Genomic DNA, 25,586 nt, shown 5'->3' with positions numbered 1-25,586 from the left:
AAATGCCACCACATTTCAAGAACGACCCGATTTACATTATGAATAATGAAGGAGGTACAAACAGAAAATACAGTTTTACTACTACTGCTAATATACAGTAATTCTAGGCTACCACCACCAGTAAAAACTGCTTTCACTTTAAATTATGATGACGACAACAATATGGTCAAATACATTTTTGTATTCTATTATAATGACTTTTATTGTGCTAACAACTCTAATTCATTTTCATTGTGTTTGATGATTGAGCAATTCAATTTGGTTCCCTATAGTAACCAGTATGAAAGTTGGGACCAAAGTGTCCATAGTTGTGTCACAACTTTCCCTCTAAGTGAGGGAAAGAGCAGGGAGATAGACAGGGACATTATCAGAGCCCTGGACACAGGATTAACAACACAGCAGCCCTTCTGATTTGTATCACTATCTTCTCCCTCTTTCCCAGCCCAGAGTGAGTGTTTTCGCTGTGCTGAATTCTTGGCATAGGAACGAGGGACTTTCCATGTTCTGGGTGTTCATTTTGTTTTTTTCCCACTCTTTCTCAAAACACTCCCCCCTATTCTTTCCCCCGCGACTGTTATTTTTTCCCTGACTCCTGAACCGCTACCCTGGCCTGCTGTTTCCGTGGTGATGAGGCAGGGGTTATTGTGTGTGTGTATGGTTGCATCCCAAATGGCAACCTATTCCCTATGCAGTTCACTACTTTTGACCAGGGCCCATAGGGTTCTGGTAAAAGTAGTGAGTGCACTATACAGGGAATAGTTTGCTATTTGGGATGCATCCTATGCGTGTGGGGTAGGTGGGGGGGGATTCTGGTCGCCGTGGGAAGTGAGACTGTTTGGACTTAGGAGGGTGAAGTCCTAGCAGAGCTGGTTAGGCTGTTATGTTATCCAGAGCGTTGGTGAATGCAACTGTGCTGTGGGGAACAGTTTAATGATGCTTTTTTGCCAACGTTTACTGACACCAGCCATATTTAACAGGCGTTGAGCGTCCGTAAATTTGTCAGTTATTCTGCACTCTGGCACACTCAGACGAGTACGCTGAAATCGGAGTAAATTTACCAGCTACGTCTGTCACAGTGACATCATGAACATTCTATTGAAATGGTTACTTGCATAGTGGAGTCTTTTGTTTAGACATGTAGCGAGCTAAACAATAAACCATAATCCCAACTCATAACATTATAACCCTGCATGAATCTACAGGAAGCTAACCAACCAGGTTCAATGTTAGCTAGCTAACATTAGGCTATAACTAGCAATGCAAATGGCTCTAAGACAGGAATCATATTTACTACACAGATCATACAAGTAACGTTAGCTAGCTAGCGAGCCAGCCAGTAAACATTAGCAAGTTAACGTAAATTCACCCCATTCTGTACAAATGTGCGTAACCACGATATTCAAACGAGGCTACAAAGAAAACTAATGGGACTGTAGCGACTGTGTTGACTTTAAAATCGGGGGTGTGAACTAGGTTTCTATTCAAGCGTTGATCGACATGGTAATAGCTCTATAGTATTGGAGAAAAGTTCAAAAAACGGACCCTCCGTTACATCGAGACGTGTCATGTCGTAATGTACAGCACGCAAAAAGCAACTATTTCTGTCTTACAATCTCTCTCCACCAGGTGTAGCACTTCTCTCATTCTTTAAAAACAAGAAATGGACAGTGACGGGGGTAAGGGAGGGATACCTAGTCATTTTTTTGCGTCATCATTGCATGCAATCATCATTCTCAAAGCTGCTGTTAACTTCTAAGATCACTTTAGCACCGCCCTAAAAACCCAATTCAAATTCAAACCTTCAAATAGGTATGTAATGACACATTATGTAAACTCTTTATAGTGTTTTATTTACATTTTAGAGGCGATAAGGTGATAAGTTGGACAGATCAAGTGAAAAAAAGCAATTTTCCCACACAACTTCTCTCCTTCTCACTATCACGCATTAGTTCCACTTCCCCAACCGCCATTTTTAAAAAAGACCCGACGGGGCTCATTGCCTGTCTGAATTATGCAGAAACGGGCAGCGTTTAGGTCATGTAATTGATTCTGTTGGAAAGGGGAGAAATTGTGTTTTACAATGGTATTGACATTACAGTTGATCTGGAAGTATTACGTTTTGGGGGCACTAAAATAAGGGCAATTGTACGGACCAAGGCTATGTACGTGAGTTTACTATAGCTAACATTACAATTGAACTTGAAATGAAAACAACTTTCTGTCAAAATGTAGCCCGTCCGTATACATGGATGGACATTCCCCCTCTGTGTCACGGATGCCATGGTTGCATTTGTTTCAAGATGTAATCCGGAGACAGGTATTTCATACAACAGCCTTCCGTGTGCTCTCTTTTCGACTATTTGGTTAAAAAAAACGAGTCAATATTATGGCAAGAACAGCTCAAATAAGCAAAGAGGAATGACAGTCCATTACTTTGAGAAATTAAGGTCAGTCAATCTGGAAAATTTCACAAACTTCGAACGTTTCTTCAAGTGCAGTCGCAAAAACCATCAAGCATATGATGGATGATGAAACTGGCTCTCATGAGGACCGCCACAGGAAAGGAAGACCCAGAGTTATCTCTGCTGCAGAAGATCAGTTCATAAATTTACTGCACCTCAGATTGCAGCCCAAAGAAATGCTTCAGAGTTCAAGTAACAGACATCTCAATTCACTGCGTGAATCAAGCCTTCATGGTTGAATTGCTGCAAAGAAACCACTACTAAAGGACACCAATAATAAGAAGAGACATGCTTGGGCCAAGAAACACGAGCAATGGACATTAGAGCAATAGAAATCTGACCTTTTGTCTGCTGAGTCCAAATTAGAGATTTTTGGTTCCAACCGCCCTGTCTTTGTGAGACGCAGAGTAGATCTCCACATGTGTGGTTCCCACCGTGAAGCATGGAGGAGGAGGTGTGATGGTGTGGGGGTGCTTTGCTGGTGATACTGTCAGTGATGTATTTAGAATTCAAGGCACACTTAACCAGCATGTCTACCACAGCATTCTGCAGTGAGATGCCATCCCATCTGGTTTGGCACTTAGTGGGACTATCATTCATTTTTCAACAGGACAATAATGCAAAACACACCTCCAGGCTGTGTAAGGACGATTTGACCAAGAAGGCGAGTGATGGAGTGCTGCATCAGATGACCTGGCCTCCACAATCACCCAACCTCAACCCAGTTGAGATGGTTTGGGATGACTTGGACCGCAGAGTGAAGGGAAAAGCAGCCAACAAGTGCTCAACATATGCGGGAACTCTTTCAAGACTGTTGGAAAAGTATTCCCCATGAAGCTGGTTGAGAGAATGCCAAGAGTGTGCAAAGCTGTCATCAAGGCAAAGGGTGGCTACATTGAAGAATCTCAAATATAAAATATATTTTGATTTGTTTAGCACTTTTTTAGTTACTACATGATTCCATATGTGTTATGTCATAGTTTTGATGTCTACACTACTATATATATATATACACAGTGCCTTGCGAAAGTATTCGGCCCCCTTGAACTTTGCGACCTTTTGCCACATTTCAGGCTTCAAACATAAAGATATAAAACTGTATTTTTTTGTGAAGAATCAACAACAAGTGGCACACAATCATGAAGTGGAACGACATTTATTGGATATTTCAAACTTTTTTAACAAATCAAAAACTGAAAAATTGGGCGTGCAAAATTATTCAGCCCCTTTACTTTCAGTGCAGCAAACTCTCTCCAGAAGTTCAGTGAGGATCTCTGAATGATCCAATGTTGACCTAAATGACTAATGATGATAAATACAATCCACCTGTGTGTAATCAAGTCTCCGTATAAATGCACCTGCACTGTGATAGTCTCAGAGGTCCGTTAAAAGCGCAGAGAGCATCATGAAGAACAAGGAACACACCAGGCAGGTCCGAGATACTGTTGTGAAGAAGTTTAAAGCCGGATTTGGATACAAAAAGATTATTCAGCCCCCTTAAGTTAATACTTTGTAGCGCCACCTTTTGCTGCGATTACAGCTGTAAGTCGCTTGGGGTATGTCTCTATCAGTTTTGCACATCGAGAGACTGACATTTTTTCCCATTCCTCCTTGCAAAACAGCTCGAGCTCAGTGAGGTTGGATGGAGAGCATTTGTGAACAGCAGTTTTCAGTTCTTTCCACAGATTCTCGATTGGATTCAGGTCTGGACTTTGACTTGGCCATTCTAACACCTGGATATGTTTATTTTTGAACCATTCCATTGTAGATTTTGCTTTATGTTTTGGATCATTGTCTTGTTGGAAGACAAATCTCCGTCCCAGTCTCAGGTCTTTTGCAGACTCCATCAGGTTTTCTTCCAGAATGGTCCTGTATTTGGCTCCATCCATCTTCCCATCAATTTTAACCATCTTCCCTGTCCCTGCTGAAGAAAAGCAGGCCCAAACCATGATGCTGCCACCACCACGTTTGACAGTGGGGATGGTGTGTTCAGGGTGATGAGCTGTGTTGCTTTTACGCCAAACATAACGTTTGCATTGTTGCCAAAAAGTTCAATTTTGGTTTCATCTGACCAGAGCACCTTCTTCCACATGTTTGGTGTGTCTCCCAGGTGGCTTGTGGCAAACTTTAAACAACACTTTTTATGGATATCTTTAAGAAATGGCTTTCTTCTTGCCACTCTTCCATAAAGGCCAGGAGTCTCCCAGATGCCTTTTGGCGAACACCAAAAGTGTTTGCTTATTTTCTTCTTTAAGCAATGGCTTTTTTCTGCCCACGCTTCGGTGAAGCCCGGCTCTGTGGAGTGTACGTCTTAAAATAGTTCTATGGACAGATACTCCAATCTCCGCTGCTTCAGGATTATCTGGTCTCTTGGTTGCCTCTCTGATTAATGTCCTCCTTGCCTGGTCCGTGAGTTTTGGCCCGGTCCGTGAGTTTTAGAATTTTCTGAAACACGTTGTTTTATTAATTTCACTTCACCAATTTTGACTATTTTGTGTATGTCCATTACATGAAATTCAAATAAAAATACATTTAAATTACAGGTTGTAATGCAACAAAATAGGAACAACGCCAAGCTGGTGAATACTTTTGCAAGGTGCTATGCATTTACAGTTGAAGTCGGATGTTTACATACACCTTAGCCAAATACATTCAATCTCAGTTTTTCACAATTCCTGACATTTAATCCGAGTAACAATTCCCTGTCTTAGGTCAGTTAGGATCACCACTTTGTTTTAAGATTGTGAAATGTCAGAATAATCGTAGAGAGAATGATTTCTTTCATCACATTCCCAGTGGGTCAGAAGTTTACACACACACTCAATTGCTATTTGGTAGTGTTGCCTTTAAATTGTTTAACTTGGATCAAAAGTACATTTTGGCCCATTCCTTTGGATGACCCATTTTCCATTTGAAAGACCCATTTGCGACCAAATTTTAACTTCCTGACTGATGTCTTGAGATGTTTCTTCAATATATCCACGTAATTTTCTTTACTCATGATGCTATCTATTTTGTGAAGTGCACCGGTCCCTTCTGCAGCAAAGTACCCCCACAACATGATGCTGCCACCCACGTGCTTCACTGTTGGGATAGTGTTCTTTGGCTTGCAAGCCTCCCCCTTTTTCCTCCAAACATAACGATGGTCATTATGGCCAACAGTTATTTTTTTGTTTCATCAGACCCGATAACATTTCTCCAAAAAGTATTATCTTTGTCCCCATGTGCAGTTGCAAACCGTAGTCTGGCTTTTTCATGCCGGTTTTGGAGCAGTGACTTCTTCCTTGCTGAGCGGCATTTCAGGTTATGTTGATATAGGACTCGTTTTACTGTGGATATAGATACTCTTGTACCTGTTTTTTCCAGCATCTTCACGAGGTCCTTTGCTGTTGTTCTGGGATTGATTTGCACTTTTTGCACCAAAGTAGCTTAATCTCTAGGAGACAGAACACGTCTCCTTCCTGAGCGGTATGACGGCTGCATGGTCCCATGGTGTTTATACTTGCGTACTTTTGTTTGTACAGATGAACGTGGTACCTTCATTCATTTGGAAATTGCTCCCAAGGATGAACCAGACTTGTGGAGGTCTTGGCTGATTTATTTTGATTTTCCCATGATGTCAAGCAAAGAGGCACTGAATTTGAAGGTCGGCCTTGAAATACATCCACAGGTACACCTCCAATGGACTCAAATGATGTCAATTAGCCTATCAGAAGCTTCTAAAGCCATAGCAAGTCAGTTAAGAACAAATTCTTATTTACAAGGATTTCCTAGGAACCTGTTGTGACTCGGGGGCAGTATTTTCATTTTTGAAAAAAAACCCAGTTTTAAACGGGATATTTTGTCAGGACAAGATGCTAGAATATGCATATAATCGACAGCTTAGGATAGAAAACACTGTAAAGTTTCCAAAACTGTAAAAAATATTGTCTGTGAGTATAACAGAACTGATGTTGCAGGTGAAAGCCTGAGAAAAATCCAATCCGGAAGTGCCTCCTGTTTTGAAAGCGCTGCGTTCCAATGAGTCTCTATTGAGCAGTGAATGGGCTATCAACCAGATTACTCTTTCTCCGTATTCCCGAAGGTGTCTACAGCATTGTGACGTAGTTTTACGCATTTATGTTGAAGAATACCCGTAAGCGGCTACATTGCGCAAGTGGTCCCCTGATGCTCCCAGAGAGAGTCTCGCGTAAAATACAGAGGTAGCCATTACTCCAATCGGTCCTACTGAAAATGAATTGTCCCGATGGATATATTATCGAATAGATATTTGAAAAACACCTTGAGGATTGCCATGTTTCTGTCGATATTATGGATCTAATTTGGAATATTTTTCGCCGTTTTCGTGACTGCAATTTCCCGGCGATTTCTCAGCCAAACGTGAAGAACAAACGGACCTATTTCGCCTACAAAAATAATATTTTGGGAAAAAAGGAACATTTGCTATCTAACTGGGAGTCTCGTGAGTGAAAACATCCGAAGCTCATCAAAGGTAAACAATTTAATTAGATTGCTTTTCTGATTTCCATGACCAAGTTACCTGCTGCTAGCTGGACAAAATGCTATGCTAGGCTATCGATAAACTTACACAAATGCTTGTCTAGCTTTGGCTGTAAAGCATATTTTGAAACTCTGAGACGACAGGGTGATTAACAGAAGGCTAAGCTGTGTCTCAATATATTTCATTTGTGATTTTCATGAATAGGAATATTTTCTAGGAATATTTATGTCTGTTGCGTTATGCTAATTAGTGTCAGGTGACAAATCGTTTTTTTCAGTAGGACCGATTGGAGTAATTCCCAATCTGACCCTCAAACCATCACGGTCACCTAATAATCCCCAGTTTACAATTGGCTCATTCATCCCCCTCCTCTCCCCTGTAACTATTCCCCAGGTCGTTGCTGCAAATGAGAACGTGTTCTCAGTCAACTTACCTGGTAAAATAACGGATAAATAAACAAATAAAAAATTACGCTCCCTCATGCTGGATGGGAAGTCACTAGAGGTTTAACTGCCTTGTTCAGGGGCAGCATTACATATTTTACCTTGTCAGCTCGGGGATTTGATCTAGCAACCTTTCGGTTACTGGCCCAACTGGCACATAATAACGTTACCATATATCCTCCAGTAAAACTAATCCTGTCCAACTAGGGCACAATAGGGCCTGACCTATAGCCAGATGTTGAAATCAGGCTTATTTTTGGTTCTGTATGAAAGTTGTAAATAAGTCATCTATAGATGTCTATGTTTGGACCAAATCAAGGATGTTCCAGACCAATCAAACGTCTATGACTGGTTCAGATTTAATCCGGACCGGACCAAAAATGAATGTCTGTGGACGTTGAAATCCAAGCCGGTCTGGACCCCTCCAAATCTGGACCAAACATTGAAGTCTATGATTGGTTCAGATTTAGTCCGGACCGGACTAAAAACTAATGTCTGTGGATGTGGAAATCAAGTCCGGAACGGCACTAAGAAAAGACATCCAAAAGGCGTTGGTGTCGGTCCCTGCTTACTGAGGTGTAGCCTACAGTGTTGCCTGAAATAGCATTTTATGAATGCCCATCTATGCGGTAAGCCTACTGTTTGTAAAACAGGCCGTTGCATTGCCTTTATTAGTCCTGATTCCTGTGTCTAATCAATTTGGCTATTTAAGCTCTGAATATCAGTTACCCAACTTTATCAAATTATATTTTATTTGTCACATGCTCCGAATACAACAGGTGTAGACCTTACCGTGAAATGCTTACTTATGAGCCCTTAATTAACCTACAATCCCAGCATTGATTATCAGCAGGATTTATCACGGGCATTTTACCCGTATTTGTAATGTGTTTACACAGCGGGAAATGCAAAGTATTTTATTTTTCTCTATGATCAGCTTTTCAGAAAAATTTACAGATACAAACTTGAAACCACTAATCATGACAAATGGGGTGAAATTCCTGGACAACAGTTGTCAATTTAAAAAAAGAAGAAGATTTAACTGGGCAAGTCAGTTAAGAACAAATTCTTATTTACAATGATGGCCTACCCGGCCAAACCCGGATGACACTGGGCCAATTGTGCACCTCCCTATGGGACTCCCAATCAAGGCTGGATGTGATACAGCCTGGATTTGAACCAGGGACTGTAGTGACACCTCTTACACTGAGATGCAGTGCCTTTTCCCGCTGGGCCACTCAGGAGCCTTAGTGGCTCCTGTCCTGGTTTTAGGATATGTTGTTTGTTAACATGACAGCTAATTTTTTTTTTGATTGAGCGCCATTTAGGTTAGACTATTTGATCAGAGGAAACTGCATGATGTAAAAAGTGTCCATTTAATCCTACCTAATGAGCGGGCAGGTCGTGCCTATAGCATATTGTCATCACATTTAATATTTTGTTTATAACAAACTCTGACCACCGTAACACATGTGACAGTAACATGGATGTAGAGGACGTGACAAATAAACTAAAAACAGGAATATTTATAGGTTGCTCAGGAGGTAAAAGGAAAGACAGATGTGTGGAATAAATGTGACTAAAAAAAGGTAAGGAGCAAGGGCTGCGTGCATATTATGTGTGCCAAACAGGTGCTGTATAGTTTGCAATATAATTTTCCTGACCGTTTGGAACAATGTAAACAACACTAAATAAGTACAAGCATACCAGAGAGTCTATTGTAACTTTTTTTGTCAAGCCTTTTGTTACATTCATTTTTATTTTGTTTAAGGTAATTATTCAAGGCTCGCTTTATTTTATTTTAAAACTAAAATGCTTGATTTAATTTCAATCATGAATGACTCGTAAGCTGTGTGACGACCATGAACAAATGAATGATTGATTGATACAGTCGCCTATAAAAGTATTGAAATATAGGCCTGAGTAAGTTACGGTATTAAGACTAAACAGGATGTGCTTCTAGGCCTAGAGCTCGATGGTGGTTATAGAAGGCTGCTATACTAAGCCTACTAATGATAAGAACATTACTTATTATAATAATAATAATGGTAATAATAACAATAAGTAGTACATCAGGAAAATATAATGTTATTATTATTACAAATATCATTTTTCAGACAATTTGGAACAGTGTAAACACTACATACATTATAAATAATACCAGGGAGGCTGTTCTAACAAACCTAAAAAGGTGTAAAGCCTTTATTACAGCAAAGCAAAAAACAGCAACATTAGTTTGAGATTATTTTACTGCAACAGTGCTCACTACATTCAAGTTTCTAGAAATAGGCGTTTCAAAGAGCTGTCAGTTAAGGAGAGCGCATGAATATAAGCACTCCACCCACTCAACCTGTCTACCTGTCTTTTCAAACTTCCCGGTTGTTAGCCATGAGAGAAAAATACATGTTTCTCAAATTTGTGGCATTTCTATCCCCCAAAAATAGTATGTGTGATATTTTAGTCACTCAAAAGGCTATTTTAAATGGGAATCAGAATGACTGTTTGGGATCTTTCAAACAATGTGGTTTGACCGAAGATTGGAATGTCTTCTTGAGAAGTAGTAGAAATGCTTAATTCTTCATTTATATCCTTCCTGGTGTAGTGAGAAGTCTTCCCAGGCAGTAAATGTTTCAAGCAGTAGACGTTGTGGAGAAACTCAGCAGACCGCTTGCCTGAGGAGATGTTGTAACAGTGTGAATAGTAGATGACTGGACCCGAGGGGGTAGAGGTGAAATGCTTGATTGATTTGGGAAAGCTAGGTAGCACAGCCTGTGCTGTGTGCTGTGTTACCTCCCCAAGGCAAAGACATGTGGAATTCCCATCCTAGTCCAGGCAGAGGCTAAGGTCAGAGGAGGTTTGGAATTCCTCCCTTTTACTCAGAAAGGAGAGCCAAGTCGAGAGACAGGTGCTTTGACCAATCACCAATCAGGGGAACCCCTAGATTTTAAAGATGTTTCATGGATGTGTGTGTGTGTGTGTGTGTGTGTGTGTGTGTGTGTGTGTGTGTGTGTGTAATTGTGTAAGAGAGCAGGGTTTCTGGAGAAACAGGGTCCCCCCCCACCACCCCCCCCCACCCCACACAGCTGACTCAAATAACCAACTCATCATCAATCTTTGATGATTTGAATCAGCTGTCTAGTGCTGGCGCAAAAAAAACAAAATGCGCACCCAAGGACCCAATTTGGGAAACACTGAGATAGAGTACAAGAGAAAATAGAAAAAACCTCTCACTCTCTCTCTCCTCCTACCCTTCTGTCTCTCTGCCTCCTCCTTTCCTTCTCTCGCAGGTTATTGTAGGGAAAGAGCCCTTCCCCCAGCCCTCGGCCCCGGCCTGCTTGGAGTTTCAGGAGGGATATTACGAGGAGGCCCAGCCCTATGACTCAGCCATGAACGGTGAGTTTCTTCCCTGTCCCTGATTTTACTGGGTAATTTAAATTACTTTTTACCAAACTAGAGAGACAAAACTCTAGATCACCTTTACTCCACACACAAGGCCTTCCCTCACCCTCCCTTTGGCAAATCAGACCATAACTATATCTTCCTGCCTACAAGCAAAAACTCAAACAGGACGTTCCAGTGACGTGCTCAATATGGAAGTTGTCCGGACTGTTTCGCTAGCACAGATTGGAATATATTCCGGGATTCATCCGATAACATAGAGGAGTTTACCACATAAGACACGGCTTCATTAATAAGTGCATTGACGTCGTCGTCCCCACAGTGGCCGGCACATACTGTACGTACATACCCCAACCAGAACCCATGGATTACAGGCAACATCCGCACTGAGCTAAAGGCTAGATCTGCCGCTATTCAAGGAGTGGAACACTAATCTGGACCCTTATGAGAAATCCCGCTACGACCTCCGACGAGCCATCAAACAGGCAAAGCGTTAATACAGGACTAAGATCAAATCCTACTACGCCGGCTCTGACGCTAGAGGAATGTGGCAGGCTTTGAAAACTTTCACAGATTACAAAGGGAAAACCAGCAGTGAGCTGCCCAGCCACTCAAGCTTACCAGACAAGCTTTGAGACAAGTGACACTGAACCATGTATGAGAGCACCAGCTGTTCCAAACGACTGTTTGATCTTACTCTCTGTAGCCGATGTAAGTTAAGATAACATGCAAATATTCGCCTCCGGACAAGACGCATATTCAAAGCATGCGCTGACCTGACCAGAGTCTTTACTGACATTTTCAACTTTTCCCTTACCCAGTCTATAATACAAACTTGTTTTAAGCAGACCACCATAGTCCCGTGCCCAAGAAGGCCAAGGTAACCTGCCTATCGCCCCCACATCTATAGCCATGAAATGCCTTGAAAGGCTGGTCATGGCCAACATCAACATCCTAGACACATTGCAATTTGCATACCACCCCAACAGATCCGCAGATGATGCAATCTTTATTGTACTCTATTTTTTTTTGGGGGGGGGGTCATTTAGCAGACACTCTTATCCAGAGCAACTTACAGTAGTGAGTGCATACATTTTCATATCCCCCCCCCCCATACTGGTCCCCCATGGGAATTGAACCCACAACCCTGGCATTGCAAGCACCATACTCTACCAACTGAGCCACACAGGACCTAAACACCTTCTACCCCCAGCCCTCCACAGGAGTTGCTAGAGTGCGATGGGACAAGAACATCCCTGCCAGCCAAACCCTCCCCTAACCAGGACGACACTGGGCCAATTGTGCGCCGCCCCATGGGTCTCCCGGTCGCGGCCGGCAGAGCCTGGACTCAAACCAGGATCTTTAGTGGCACAGTTAGCACTGCGATGCAGTGCCTTAGACCACTGTGCCCCTCAGGAGGCAATGACTTGTGATTCTAACGTATTGATTCATGGGTGTGAATAATTCTGTAAAATAGATGTTTATGTTTATTTCATTTTCAATACATTTGCAAAAATGTCTAAAAACCTGATTCACTTTGTCATTATGGGGTATTATGTGTAGATGGGAAAAATAAATACTTATTTAATCCATTTTAAATTCAGGCTGTAACACAAGAAAATGTGAAAAAAGTAAAGGGGTGTGAATACTTTCTGAAGGCTCTGAATATCATAACCATTGCAGAATAAATTCCTCACCTTTTCTGGCAATGATGAGTTCATATTCCCGAAGTAGCCATACACCAAATTACCATGCACATCTCTCATTTAATTGGGCCTTTTAGGCTAGATAGGCTGTGATCATTTCAAGCAATTTCATGCTTTTGACAGTGATTGCGGTTTATAACATTACAGTAGAATTTAACAGGTGAACAGACTGTTGATATTTTTGCATTGAAGTGTGTAGGCTACCACTGTTTTGTAGGCCTACTGTAGTTTAAATGTTTTCCAGAGTAGACAATGTTTCAGAATTTGCGGGTGGTGCAGAATATTTAGGTTCAGGAAAAAGTGAATGCAAAATATTTAAATCTAGAATCGGCTTCCTATTTCGCAACAAAGCCTCCTTCACTCACGCTGCCAAACATACCCTCGTAAAACTGACTATCCTACCGATCCTTGACTTCGGCGATGTCATTTACAAAATAGTCTCCAACACTCTACTCAGCAAACTGGATGTGCCATCCGTTTTGTCACCAAAGCCCCATATACTACCCACCACTGCCACCTGTATGCTCTCGTTGGCTGGCCCTCGCTACATGTTCATCGCCAAACCCACTGGCTCCAGGTCATCTATAAGTCTTTGCCTTTCCTTCCAGTTCTCTGCTGCCAATGGCTGGAACGAATTGCAAAAATCACTGAAGTTGGAGATTTATATCTCTCTATCAAACTTTAAGCATCAGCTGACAGAGCAGCTTACCGATCACTGTACCTGCACACAGCCAATCTGTAAATAGCACACCCAACTACCTCATCCCCATATTGTTATTTATCTTCTGGCTCTTTTGCACCCCATTATCTCTACTTGGCCTATTTATTGTCTTACCTCCCTGCTCTTCTACATTTGTACACACTGTACATAGATTTTCTTCTATTGTTATTGAATGTACGTTTATTTATGTGTAACTCTGTGTTGTTGTTTTTGTCGCACTGCTTTGCTTTATCTTGGCCAAGTCGCAGTTGTAAACGAGAACTTGTTCTCAACTGGCCTACCTGGTTAAATAAAGGTGAAATAAATAAATAAATGTAGATGGGAGAAGTATTGTATGTCAATTGAGGTGAAATGCTGCAATTGTGATGGCGAGCGTGTGCCCAAATTCATTAAGAGCACGGTTAGGGAGAAGGAGACCGAGGTGGCAAGAGTAAGGGCTGTCCAGCATGTCTCCTATCCAGAGGCGTTGAGAAGAGTAAAATAAGGGTGTAACACTGAAGAAAGCATGGTAGTTGGATTAGAGGAACCAGTAAATCTTACTCGCCAACAGGAACCTCACATGTTGCATGTTAAAAAGGTGGACTTTGTATCTTTTATTGCATTGGTTCTAAACTGCACAAAGCAAACAAAGAGGAAATCAGAGGAAATAGGCATTGTTGTGAGTGTGGCTGAATTTTTACAGCAGAGGCATTACAAGGAATCCTGTCGATGAGTGTTCCATCCTCATAGGCCCTTGCACCTGTGTAGAGATGTGATTTGGACTGTGACTGATGTTTTTATTTTGTTTTTGTTTTGTATATGATGTTCGTTTTTTTCCCGATTTCCCGATTGCCGCCACCTATACAGTAGGTGGAGGCATGCACCTTTTACATTTGTTTGTGGACTGCCATAATACCAGAGAAGAAGAAGTTAGTTTAGGTAGTCTCATTCATTCATTACAACCCTGGCAGTCATTCTGAATGCAGATTGTGGAAATCCATTCATCCTCGATTCCTATAGGAATTAAACATCACATTGCAAGCCAGCATGTGACTTGATGCTGGTTTTGCTTTAGCTAATGCTGGCCACCAGTGTCAAACATAGCAATGGCTGGTCACCAGCGAAATCACATGAATGCTGGTCACCAGCGAAAACACAACAAATGCTGAACTGCCAGTATTTTATTTGTATTTTTTTTAACCTTTATTTAACCAGGCAAGTCAGTTAAAGAACAAATTCTTATTTTCAATGACGGCCTAGGAACAGTGGGTTAACTGCCTGTTCAGGGGCAGAACAACAGATTTGTACCTAGTCAGCTCGGCGGTTACTAGTCCAACGCTCTAACCACTAGGCTACCCTGCCGCCCCGATAAACCAGCTAGACCATAATGGTCAGATCAGCTTGACCAGCCAGACCATACTGGTGTACCAACATAACCAGCTAGACCATGCTGGTTGGCCAGCTTCACTGAAAGGAGTTTTAGTGTGTTGAAAGTAGGACAGAGTATATTTGCGGGTCATTTAAGTGGACAGTTAGAATGTTTAATTCAAACAAAAGCCTGCACCCACACTGGCAGTGAGCGGAAGATTACTTTATGCTTTGAATGATGTGTTTTTTTTTTTTTTTTTACTGTGTTACCGTAACTATACTGTGGTGATTACTTTTTAGTCTCTCTTGACAGACAGATTATTTATCTCAACGAGATGCGCTGGTTAAATGAAGGTTACATTTTGAAAAGCTACAAAAGTGTAACCCAGCTTTGAAAGTTAACCCTGTCATTCAGGTCAAGTCTCCTTTGTTCTTTAGAAGGCTGTGTGTTTGGTTTGACCACAACTTAACAACTTAACAGTAGCCACTTCTCACGTCGCAGGAAATGCACTGGAGGTTCCATATTAAATCATCTGCTCACCCACACATCAGAATTAGCAAGCCATGTTTCCACATGAGAATTTATACTATTGGTAAATGCTACGCTTTGGAAACACTGTTCGACATGAGTGCATATACACATGCTGGTTTGTGTGCGGTTATTCTCACTCATCTTTTCATACAGGTAGGTTAAAGGTTATTAATTGACTATGCATATTAATGTGGCCATGAAAAGAAAATGTCTCACTGAGCTTAGCTTCTGTTTACTAGCTTTAATTCTGATAGGGTATGCATCCAAGCATTTCAGGTCTATAAAATATATAATACAAGAAAATAAATACATTTCATTCCAATTTTTAAGTACTTATATATGAGTTGCTCTTGTCTTTTCATAGTTTCCTTTATACTGAATAGCATTGGGATAGTGTAACCCTGTCTTATTTTCCGCACTCTTGTCTTCTTCTCCCTTCCTCTTTCTCTCCTTTATCCCTCTCCCTGTAGATGTGGGTTGTTTTGGTCTCCTCGGGAGCATCTACACAAGTAAAGAGCTCAGACAATGTGGTCTATGCTGTGATCACATGGGGTACCTGCCTATCAGTGTGTGTGTGCATGCTTGTGGGCAAGGGGGGCGAGGGGTCAACTGTGCATGTTTTCATACCTTTCTGTGATGAGTGTGTAGTCCTCACCTCCTTGTGCGAACTAATTGCCTACTTAACAGGATCACGAAAAGTCATCACACACGCATTTCCAATTGGAATTTCATTAATTCATCCTCCTCATCGTCTTCCATTTCCTCCTTGTCCTAACCTCACCTCTGACCCCCCTTCCCTGTGTCTCCCAGATGACGGCGAGGCAGTGAGCAGCTCCTATGAGTCCTACGATGAGGAGGAAGTGACCAAGGGGAAGTCGTCATTGTCAGCGCAGCACCAGTGGCCGTCCACCGAGGCGTCCATCGAGCTGATGAAGGACGTGCGCATCTGCGCCTTCCTCTGGAGGAAGAAGTGGCTGGGCCAGTGGGCCAAGCAGCTGTGTGTCATTCGAGAACATCGCTTCCTGGTGGGTTGTAGGACTTAGACGGTTTAGATTGTCCCTACCGCACACACACACACACACACACACACACACACACACACACACACACACACACACACACACACACACACACAAATACTGTGAGAGGAGAAAAAAAGGAGAACAAGGGTGACATAGAGCTATAGCCACTAACCACACAGCCATGCTCATAAACCATCCACATTACACTCTTGTCAAGTGAGGTGCCTTATCGGGTGTGGTGGACAACGTTCACATACTACTTGTAGGCGCTATAGTGAAAATAGCTCCACTTTTACATATACACAAATACATAACCAATTTTGAAATGGAAAGTGCTCTCCTCTCTTTAGTAAGAATATGGTGCCTGACAGACTATCTACAGTGACATGAGGTAGCTATTTGTTTATGTAATGTCATTTTAGGTGCAGGGTTCAGAAACTTCATTTCTGAGAATATGTGATTTCCTGTGTAGGAAATGACAGGACATACTGGTTATTTAACATCCATTTAGCTGTTGTTAAGGATCATGAGGATCATTAACAATAATTCAAATTTGGTGTCCTAATGGACCATAGGCATGGGCCATAGGCCATAGGCAACTTCCTTGAAAGTATAGGTGTTGGATCAAATCAAAATGTATTTATATAGCCCTTCGTACATCAGCTGATATCTCAAAGTGCTGTACAGAAACCCAGCCTAAAACCCCAAACAGCAAGCAATGCAGGTGTAGAAGCACGGTGGCTAGGAAAAACTCCCTAGAAAGGCCAAAACCTAGGAAGAAACCTAGAGAGGAACCAGGCTATGTGGGTGGCCAGTCCTCTTCTGGCTGTGCCGGGTGGAGATTATAACAGAACATGGCCAAGATGTTCAAATGTTCATAAATGACCAGCATGGTCGAATAATAATAAGGCAGAACAGTTGAAACTGGAGCAGCAGCACGACCAGGTGGACTGGGGACAGCAAGGAGTCATCATGTCAGGTAGTCCTGGGGCATGGTCCTAGGACTACTACTATAAGAGCATCTACTAAATTACTCAAATGTAAATGTTAATATGGTCATTTAGTCAGTTTTTTCCCTAAGTGACTAAAGGAGGGAAACATGAAACGAAGGTGAGATCTGGTAGTTAATGGAGTGTTGTAATCGATATGCTACCTCGTTGACCCTCCGGAGGACCTTGAAGGGCTCAGCTTCCGGCAGGGCAAATCAAATCAAATCCAATTTTATTTGTCACATACACATGGTTAGCAGATGTTAATGCGAGTGTAGCGAAATGCTTATGCTTCTAGTTCCGACAATGCAGTGATAACCAACAAGTAATCTAACTAACAATTCCAAAGCTACTGTCTTATACACAGTGTAAGGGGATAAAGAATATGTACATAAGGATATTTTTATTTATTTTACTAGGCAAGTCAGTTAAGAACAAATTCTTATTTTCAATGACAGCCTAGGAACAGTGGGTTAACTGCCTGTTCAGGGGCAGAACGACAGATTTGTACCTTGTCAGCTCGGGGATTCGAACTTGCAACCTTTCGGTTACTAGTCCAACGCTCTAACCACTAGGCTACCCTGAATGAGTGATGGTACAGAGCAGCATACAGTAGATGGTATCGAGTACAGTATATACATATGAGATGAGAATGTAGACAAAGTAAACAAAGTGGCATAGTTAAAGTGGCTAGTGATACATGTATTGCATAAGGATGCAGTCGATGATGTAGAGTACAGTATATACGTATGCATATGAGATGAATAATGTAGGGTAAGTAACATTATATAAGGTAGCATTGTTTAAAGTGGCTAGTGATATATTTACAACATTTCCCATCAATTCCCATTATTAAAGTGGCTGGAGTTGGGTCAGTGTCAATGACAGTGTGTTGGCAGCAGCCACTCAATGTTAGTGGTGGCTGTTTAACAGTCTGATGGCCTTGAGATAGAAGCTGTTTTTCAGTCTCTCGGTCCCAGCTTTGATGCACCTGTACTGACCTCGCCTTCTGGATGATAGCGGGGTGAACAGGCAGTGGTTCGGGTGGTTGATGTCCTTGATGATCTTTATGGCCTTCCTGTAACATCGGGTGGTGTAGGTGTCCTGGAGGGCAGGTAGTTTGCCCCCGGTGATGCGTTGTGCAGACCTCACTACCCTCTGGAGAGCCTTACGGTTGAGGGCGGAGCAGTTGCCGTACCAGGCGGTGATACAGCCCGCCAGGATGCTCTCGATTGTGCATCTGTAGAAGTTTGTGAGTGCTTTTGGTGACAAGCCGAATTTCTCTCACGCTGTCAGTGTGAGTGGACCAATTCAGTTTGTCTGTGATGTGTATGCCGAGGAACTTAAAACTTGCTACCCTCTCCACTACTGTTCCATCGATGTGGATAGGGGGGTGTTCCCTCTGCTGTTTCCTGAAGTCCACAATCATCTCCTTAGTTTTGTTGACGTTGAGTGTGAGGTTATTTTCCTGACACCACACTCCGAGGGCCCTCACCTCCTCCCTGTAGGCCAACGGGAGGTTCCTGGTGGAGAGCCAGACGCAATCTCCAGGATGGAACACGGGAGCCTCACTGTGATGGCAGTCCGCCTGCTCCTTCTGGCGGCGGACAGCAAGCCAGAAGGGGCTTCGGTCTGGCTCGGGGTCTAGGCTGATATCCCAGGACACACTGGAAGGGAGTCAACATGATGGAAGAGTGACAAAGTGAGTTCTGGGAGTACCCTGCCCAGTGAAGGAACCAGGCCCACTCCCCCTGCCGGTCCTGGCAGTGACTCCTAAGGAACCTCCCCAGTTCCTGCTTGATCTTCTCCAACTGCCCGTTGGACTGAGGCCGGTACGCAGATGTGAGGCTGGCCGTGGCCCCCAGCTTCTCCATGAAGGCTCTCCATACCCACGACGTGAATTGGGGGGCCACAGTTGGAGATGATGACCTCCAGAAGGCCATTGTGCCGGAGGACCTTCTGCAACAGTGCCTCAGCGACCTGGAGGGAAGTAGGGAGATAAGAGAGGGATAAAACAGCAGGGTTTAGAGAACCACAACAACCATAATAGTGGTAAAACCATCAGTCAGGGGAGATCAGTAACAAAATCTATGGACAAATGGGACCAAGGCCGCTGAGGCACAGGAAGGGGAAGAATTTTCCCTCTCGGAGCATGCCGGAAGATTTGGTTTGGATAGAGGAGTTGACGTAGTGGGCAATATTCTGCACCAAGGTGGGGCACCAGTATTTTGCGGAGATGGATTGAATGGTGCGGGTGATACCTAGGTGTCCAGCGGTGAAGGATGTGTGCGCCCAGGTCAACAGCCGATCCCTTACCCCCGTGGGGACATAAGTGCGCTCCAGAGAACAGGTAGTTGGCGCAGGTTCCCACTCCAGAGCCTGGCGGATGTCCACGTCTACCTCCCAAATCACAGGGGCAACGATTCAGAAGGGCGGAATGATGGTTGCACTTGGGACAGGAACCTCTCCCGAATCATGGAGATGGGACAGAGCATCAGCTCTAATGTTCTTTGAAGCTGGGCGATATGAGACGGTGACGTTGAATCTATTGAAGAAAAGGGCCCACCTTGCTTGGTGCGTGTTAAGCTGCCTCACTGTCAAATCAAAACACATACACATGGTTAGCAGATGTTATTGCGAGTGTAGTGAAATTCTTGTGCTTCCAGTTCCGACAGTGAAGTAATATTTAACCTTTCTAGCGCAGGGGTTCCGCTCGACAACATTCCGCTGAAAAGGCAGCGAGCGAAATTCAAAAATATTTTTCTGAAATATGTAACTTTCACACATTAATAAGTCCAATACAGCAAATGAAAGATAAACATCTTGTTAATCTACCCATCGTGTCCGATTTCAAAAATGTTTTACAGTTAAAGCACAACATATGTTAGATCACCGCCAAGTCGAAAAAACACAGCCATTTTTCCAGCCAAAGATAGGAGTCACAAAAAGCAGAAATATAGATAAAATGAATCACTAACCAGATGACACTCATAGGACATCATGTTACACAATACATGCATGTTTGGTTCGATAATGTGCATATTTATATCCAAAAATCTCAGTTTACATTGGCGCCTTACGTGTAATGTTTTGATTCCAAGAAATTTGGAAGAAATACTCATAATAAACATTGATAAAAGATACTAGTGTTATTCACAGAATTAAAAGATAGACTTCTCCTTAATGCAACCGCTGTGTCAGATTTAAAAAAATGTTTTACGGAAAAAGTATAATCTGAGAACGGTGCTCAGAACACAAAACAGCCAGAGGAATATCCGCCATTTTGGAATCAACAAAGTTAGAAACAACACCATAAATATTCACTTACCTTTGATGATCTTCATCAGACGGCACTCCCAGGAATCCCAGTTCGACAATAAATGACTGATTTGTTCCATAAAGTTCCATCATTTATGTCCAAATAGCCACTTGTTGTTAGCGTGTTCAACCCATCTTCATGAGGCGCAGGCACTTCATCCAGACACAAACTCAAAAAGTTCCGTTTCAGTACTTTTAGAAACATGTCAACCTCTCCCACCTAGTCCATTTATTTGGCGCATTTGATCCAGAAAAACACTGGTTCCAACTTGAGCAACGTGACTACAAAATATCTCAAAAGTTACCTGTAAACTTTGCCAAAACATATCAAACTACTTTTGTAATACAACTTTAGCTATTTTTTTACGTAAATAATAGATACAATTGAAGACGGGATGATCTGTGTTCAATACAGGAGTAAAACAAACTGTAGCATGCTTTCTGGTCACGCGACTCTATCTAACAGTACACTTCAAGTGACCCTCGTTCAAGATGGCCGTACTTCTTCATTACACAAAGGAGAAACCTCAACCAATTTCTAAAGACTGTTGACATCCAGTGTGTAGTATCTGGGATCTACATCTGTTTATATTAGTTACTATGCTGTTACTAAGCTGTAATGTATTACGGCAGTGTTACGTTACTACACCTAATAGGAAATGCACATGCGCACTAGGGTGCCGGGAACTGTAGAGCACGAGGGGTTTTGTCTAAACGAAAACTAGCTGTACTCCCGTCTCCTGCCTGGTAATTTCTCCACAACACAAATATTACACAGTGGAAGCGATAGGAACTGCAAGAAGGTCCCTTAGAAATCTGGATTCCCAATGAAAAGCCATTGAAAAGAGAGTGACCTCAAAAAAAATCTGAATGGTTTGTCCTCGGGGTTTCGCCTGCTAAATAAGTTCTGTTATACTCACAGACATGATTCAAACAGTTTTAGAAACGTCAGAGTGTTTTCTATCCAATACTAATAATAATATGCATATATTAACATCTGGGATAGAGTAGGAGGTTCACTCTGGGCACGCTATTCATCCAAAAGTGAAAATACTGCCCCCTATCCCAAAAAGCTGAACAAGTAATCTAACAATTCCACAACAACTACCTAATACACACAAATCTAAGTAAAGCGGTGGATGAGCGAGTGGCATAGGCAAGATGCAATAGATGGTATAAAGTACAGTATATACATATGGGATGAGTAATGCAAGATATGTAAACATTATTAAAAGTGTCATTATTAAAGTGACTAGTGATCTATTTATTAAAGTGGCTAATGATTTCAAGTCTGTATGTAGGCAGCATCCTCTCTGTGTTAGTGACAACTGTTTAACAGTCTGATGGCCTTGAAGCTATTTTTCAGTCTCTCTGTGCCAGCTTTGATGCACCTGTGCTGACCTCGCCTTCTGGATAGTAGCGGGATGAACAGGCAGTGGCTCAGGTGGTTGTTGTCTTTGATGATCTTTTTGGCTTTCCTGTAACAACGGGTGCTGTAGGTGTCCTGAAGGGCTGGTAGTTTGTCCCCAGTGATGCGCTGTGCAGACCGCACCACCCTCTGGAGAGCCCTGTGGTTGTGGACGGTGCAGTTGCCGTACCAGGCCGTGATACAGCCCGACAGGATTCTCTCAATTGTGCATCTGTAAAAGTTTGTAAGAGTTTTAGGTAACAAGCCAAATTTCTTCAGCCTTCTGAGGTTGAAGAGGCGCTGTTGCGCTTTCTTCACCACACTATCTATGTGGGTGGACCATTTCAGTTTATCCGTGATGTGTATGCCGAGGAACTTAAAACGTTCCACCTTCTGCGCTGCTGTCCCATCGATGTGGATAGGGGGTGCTCCCTCTGCTTTTTCCTGAGGTCCACGATCATCTCCTTTGTTTTTTTGACGTTGAGTGAGAGGTTGTTTTCCAGACCTCCTCACCTGTCTCGTCATTGTTTGTGTTAAAGCCTACTAATTGTTGTGTCGTCTGCAAACTTGATAATTGAGTAGGAGGCGTGAATGGCCATGTAGTCATGGGTGAACAGGGAGTACATGAGGAGGCTGAGCGCGCACCCTTGTGGGGCTCCAGTGTTGAAGATCAGCAAAGTGGGATGTTGTTTCCCACCTTTACCAGCTGGGGGAGGCCCTTCAGGAAATCCAGGACCCATTGCACAGGGTGGGGTTCAGACCCAGGGCCTCAAGCATAAACATGAGCTTGTAGGGTACTATGGTGTTGAATGCTGAGCTGTAGTCAATGAACAGCATTCTTACATGGGTATTCCTCTTGTCCAGATGGGATAGGGCAGTGTGCAGTGTGATGGCGATTGCTTCGTCTGTGAACCTATTGGGGTGGTATGCATATTGAAGTGGGTCTAGGGTGACAGGTAAGGTGGAGGTAAAATGATCCTTGACTAGTCTCTCTCAAAGTACTTCATGTTGACAGAGGAGAGTGCTGCGGGGCGATAGTCATTTAGTTCAGTTACCTTTGCCTTCTTGGGTACAGGAACAATGGTGGCCATCTTGAAGTATCTGGGGACAGTAGACTGGGATAGGGAGAGATTGAATATGTCCATAACAACACAAGCCAGCTGTTCTGCAAATGCTCTGAGGATGCGGCTAGGGATGCCGTCTGGGCCACGTGTAATGTTCTTACTCATGTCGGCCACGGACAAGGAGAGGGAGAGCCCACAGTCCTTGGTAGCAGGCCACGTCGGTGGCACTGTATTATCCTCAAAGCGGGCAAAGGAGTTTAGTTTGCCTGGAAGCAAGATGTCGGTGTCCTTGACATGGCTGGTTTTCTTGTAGTCCGTGATTGCCCATAGACCCTGCCACATCCATCTCGTGTCTGAGTCGTTGAATTGCGACCACTTTGTCCCTATACCAACATTTCTCTTGTTTGCCTTGCGGAGGGAATAACTACACTGTTTGTATTTGACCATATTCCCAGTCATCTTTCCATGGTTAAATACGGTGGTTCGAGCTTTCAGTTTTGCACGAATGCTGCCTTCTATCCACGGTTTCCGGTTAGGGTAGGTTTTAATAGTCACAGTGGGTACATCTCCAAATCACTTACTTATAAACTCACTCACCGAATCAGCGTATAGATCAATATTATTCTCTGAAGCTACCCAGAACATAAAATTTAAGCGTGAATTCCGATTGGTCAAACCAGCCGTTGAATAGTTCTTGTCACCGATACATCCTGTTTGAGTTTCTGCGTATAGGACGGGATGAGCAAAATGGAGTCAGGTCCGTATGTACTCCGAGTTCCAGTGGTTGATGATGATGAGAAATGTGTCCTTGGTGCCCTCCAGCCAGTGTCTCCACTCAATGCCAACTTCACCGCCAGGAGCTCCCGTTAGTGACGTCCACCTCCACCACTAAGGGCAGCATAGGATCTGGGTGTTTCAGCAACGGTCGGAGGTGAAATGCCCCTTCAGTAGGAGGAAGGCCTCATCGGCTGCAGGACTCTACACCACCTTACGGGGATCACCCTTGAGGAGAGGCAGTGGAGCTGAAGTTCTTGGCAAACCCCAAAAACCGTTGTAGCCCCTTTACGGTGGTTGGGACTGGCTCAACCTTCCTTTCACCCATCATCACTCCCTGTGGCCTGATCTGGTATCCCAAGGAGACAGCGACCTGATGGAACTGGCACTTTTCCGCTTTCAAATACAGGCGGTTCTCCAAGAAGCGCCCACGGACTACTCGGACGTGGGCGATGTGATCCTCCATGGTGGCCGAGTAGACCAGGATGTTGTCGATTATACACAACCACCTGGCGCACGAGCATGTCCCGGAACACCTCGTTTATGAATGCCTGAAACACAGACGGAGCATTGGCTAATCTGTAAGGTATCACCTTGTACTCATAGTGCCCAGACATCGTGCTGAAGACCTTTTTCCATTCATCCCGGATCAATTTGTAGGAACTCCACAGGTCCAGTTTTGTAAAAAGAAAACATGCCCCGCGAAGCTGTTCGATAGTGGCCGGCACCAACTGGAGAAGGTAGCGGTACTTGGTAGTGGTGGAATTGAGGCCTCTGTAATCGATGCACGGACATAGACCTCCATCCTTTTTGGTCATGAAGAAGAAGCCTGCCGACGCAAGGGAGGTGGATGGGCGGATGAAACCCTGTTGGAGAACCTCCTGGATGTATTCCTCCATGGCATCGGTTTCAGCCACCGACAGAGGGTAGATGTGGCTGTGCGGAGGCACAGAGCCTGCAAGCATGTCAATGGCACAGTCCCAGGGGTGATGAGGAGGGAGACGGGTGGCGTCTCTTGGAGAAAACCTCCCAGAGATCCTGGTAAACCTCCAGGATGTCGGTCTGGAGGGCAACCACAGGTCTCTCAATTGAAGAGGAACCACAGTGTAAGAAAAAGCAGATCTTCCAGGCGGTGATTTTCATCCTTTACTAGGAGATGGTGGGGTCATGACGTTGGTGCCACGGGAGGCTCCTACGTCATGACTTTGTGTATGGGTGGGTTGATGATGAGCAAGGAAGGCTTTTCTTGGTGCATGGGTGCTGGTGAGTGGTGCTGTGATATGCATTATTGTACCAGATCCCACTGTTCAATTATCCAGGGCTTGGACCTGAAGAGGAGAGCAGAGTGGGCACGAGGTGATGTTCAGAGAGGAGGCAAGGGTCTGGTCAATGAAATTCCCTGCGGCACCGGAGTCCACTAGGGCTGTAGAGACAACACGAGGGACAGCCAGCCAGTGAAATAGAAACCAGGGACAGTTTGGCAGAAAGCAATGATGATGGAATACTCACACCAACTCCAGGTGACAGATGATCACGGGGCCGCTGCTCTGCCCCCGTGGACCCCGAGTTGAGACACCGCTGAAGTTGTGCCCCTCCTGGTCGCAATAGGATCAGAGCCCCAGCTGTTTCAGGTTACGCTGCTCTGCCGCTGGGAGGTGTGTGGCCCCTACCTACATGGGTTCAGGAAGAGGGGGGCGCTGGCGCTCCCGAAGAAGGTTGTCCAGGCACGCCAACTCTGTCTGGACCTCCTTGCGCAGTCTTCTTCGGGAATAGGGTGCGGAGTGCTGGTTCATTCCATTCGCTAGAGGCTGCTACGGTCCGGCAGGTGAGGATGTACTCTGCAGCGGTCTGGGCACCCTGCCGGAGTTGAAGTAGTCACTCACCTCCCTCTCTGCCCTCC

General features: G+C 43.7%; 1 protein-coding gene across 1 annotated transcript in view; it reads left to right on the top strand.

The window, feature by feature from the left end:
* Window positions 1-25,586, top strand: part of afap1l2 (actin filament associated protein 1-like 2) — a 139,305-nt gene that overhangs the window by 68,016 nt on the left and 45,703 nt on the right. The window contains 2 exon segments of the mRNA XM_029629768.2: window positions 10,694-10,799; window positions 15,922-16,136. Of these exon segments, the coding sequence (XP_029485628.2) occupies window positions 10,694-10,799; window positions 15,922-16,136 (321 nt within the window).

The sequence above is a fragment of the Oncorhynchus nerka genome, linkage group LG23 (genome assembly GCF_034236695.1).
Source record: "Oncorhynchus nerka isolate Pitt River linkage group LG23, Oner_Uvic_2.0, whole genome shotgun sequence".
NCBI lineage: Eukaryota > Metazoa > Chordata > Actinopteri > Salmoniformes > Salmonidae > Oncorhynchus > Oncorhynchus nerka.
Note: the sequence above shows the minus strand (reverse complement) of the source record. Positions and strands in the feature narration are given on the sequence as shown.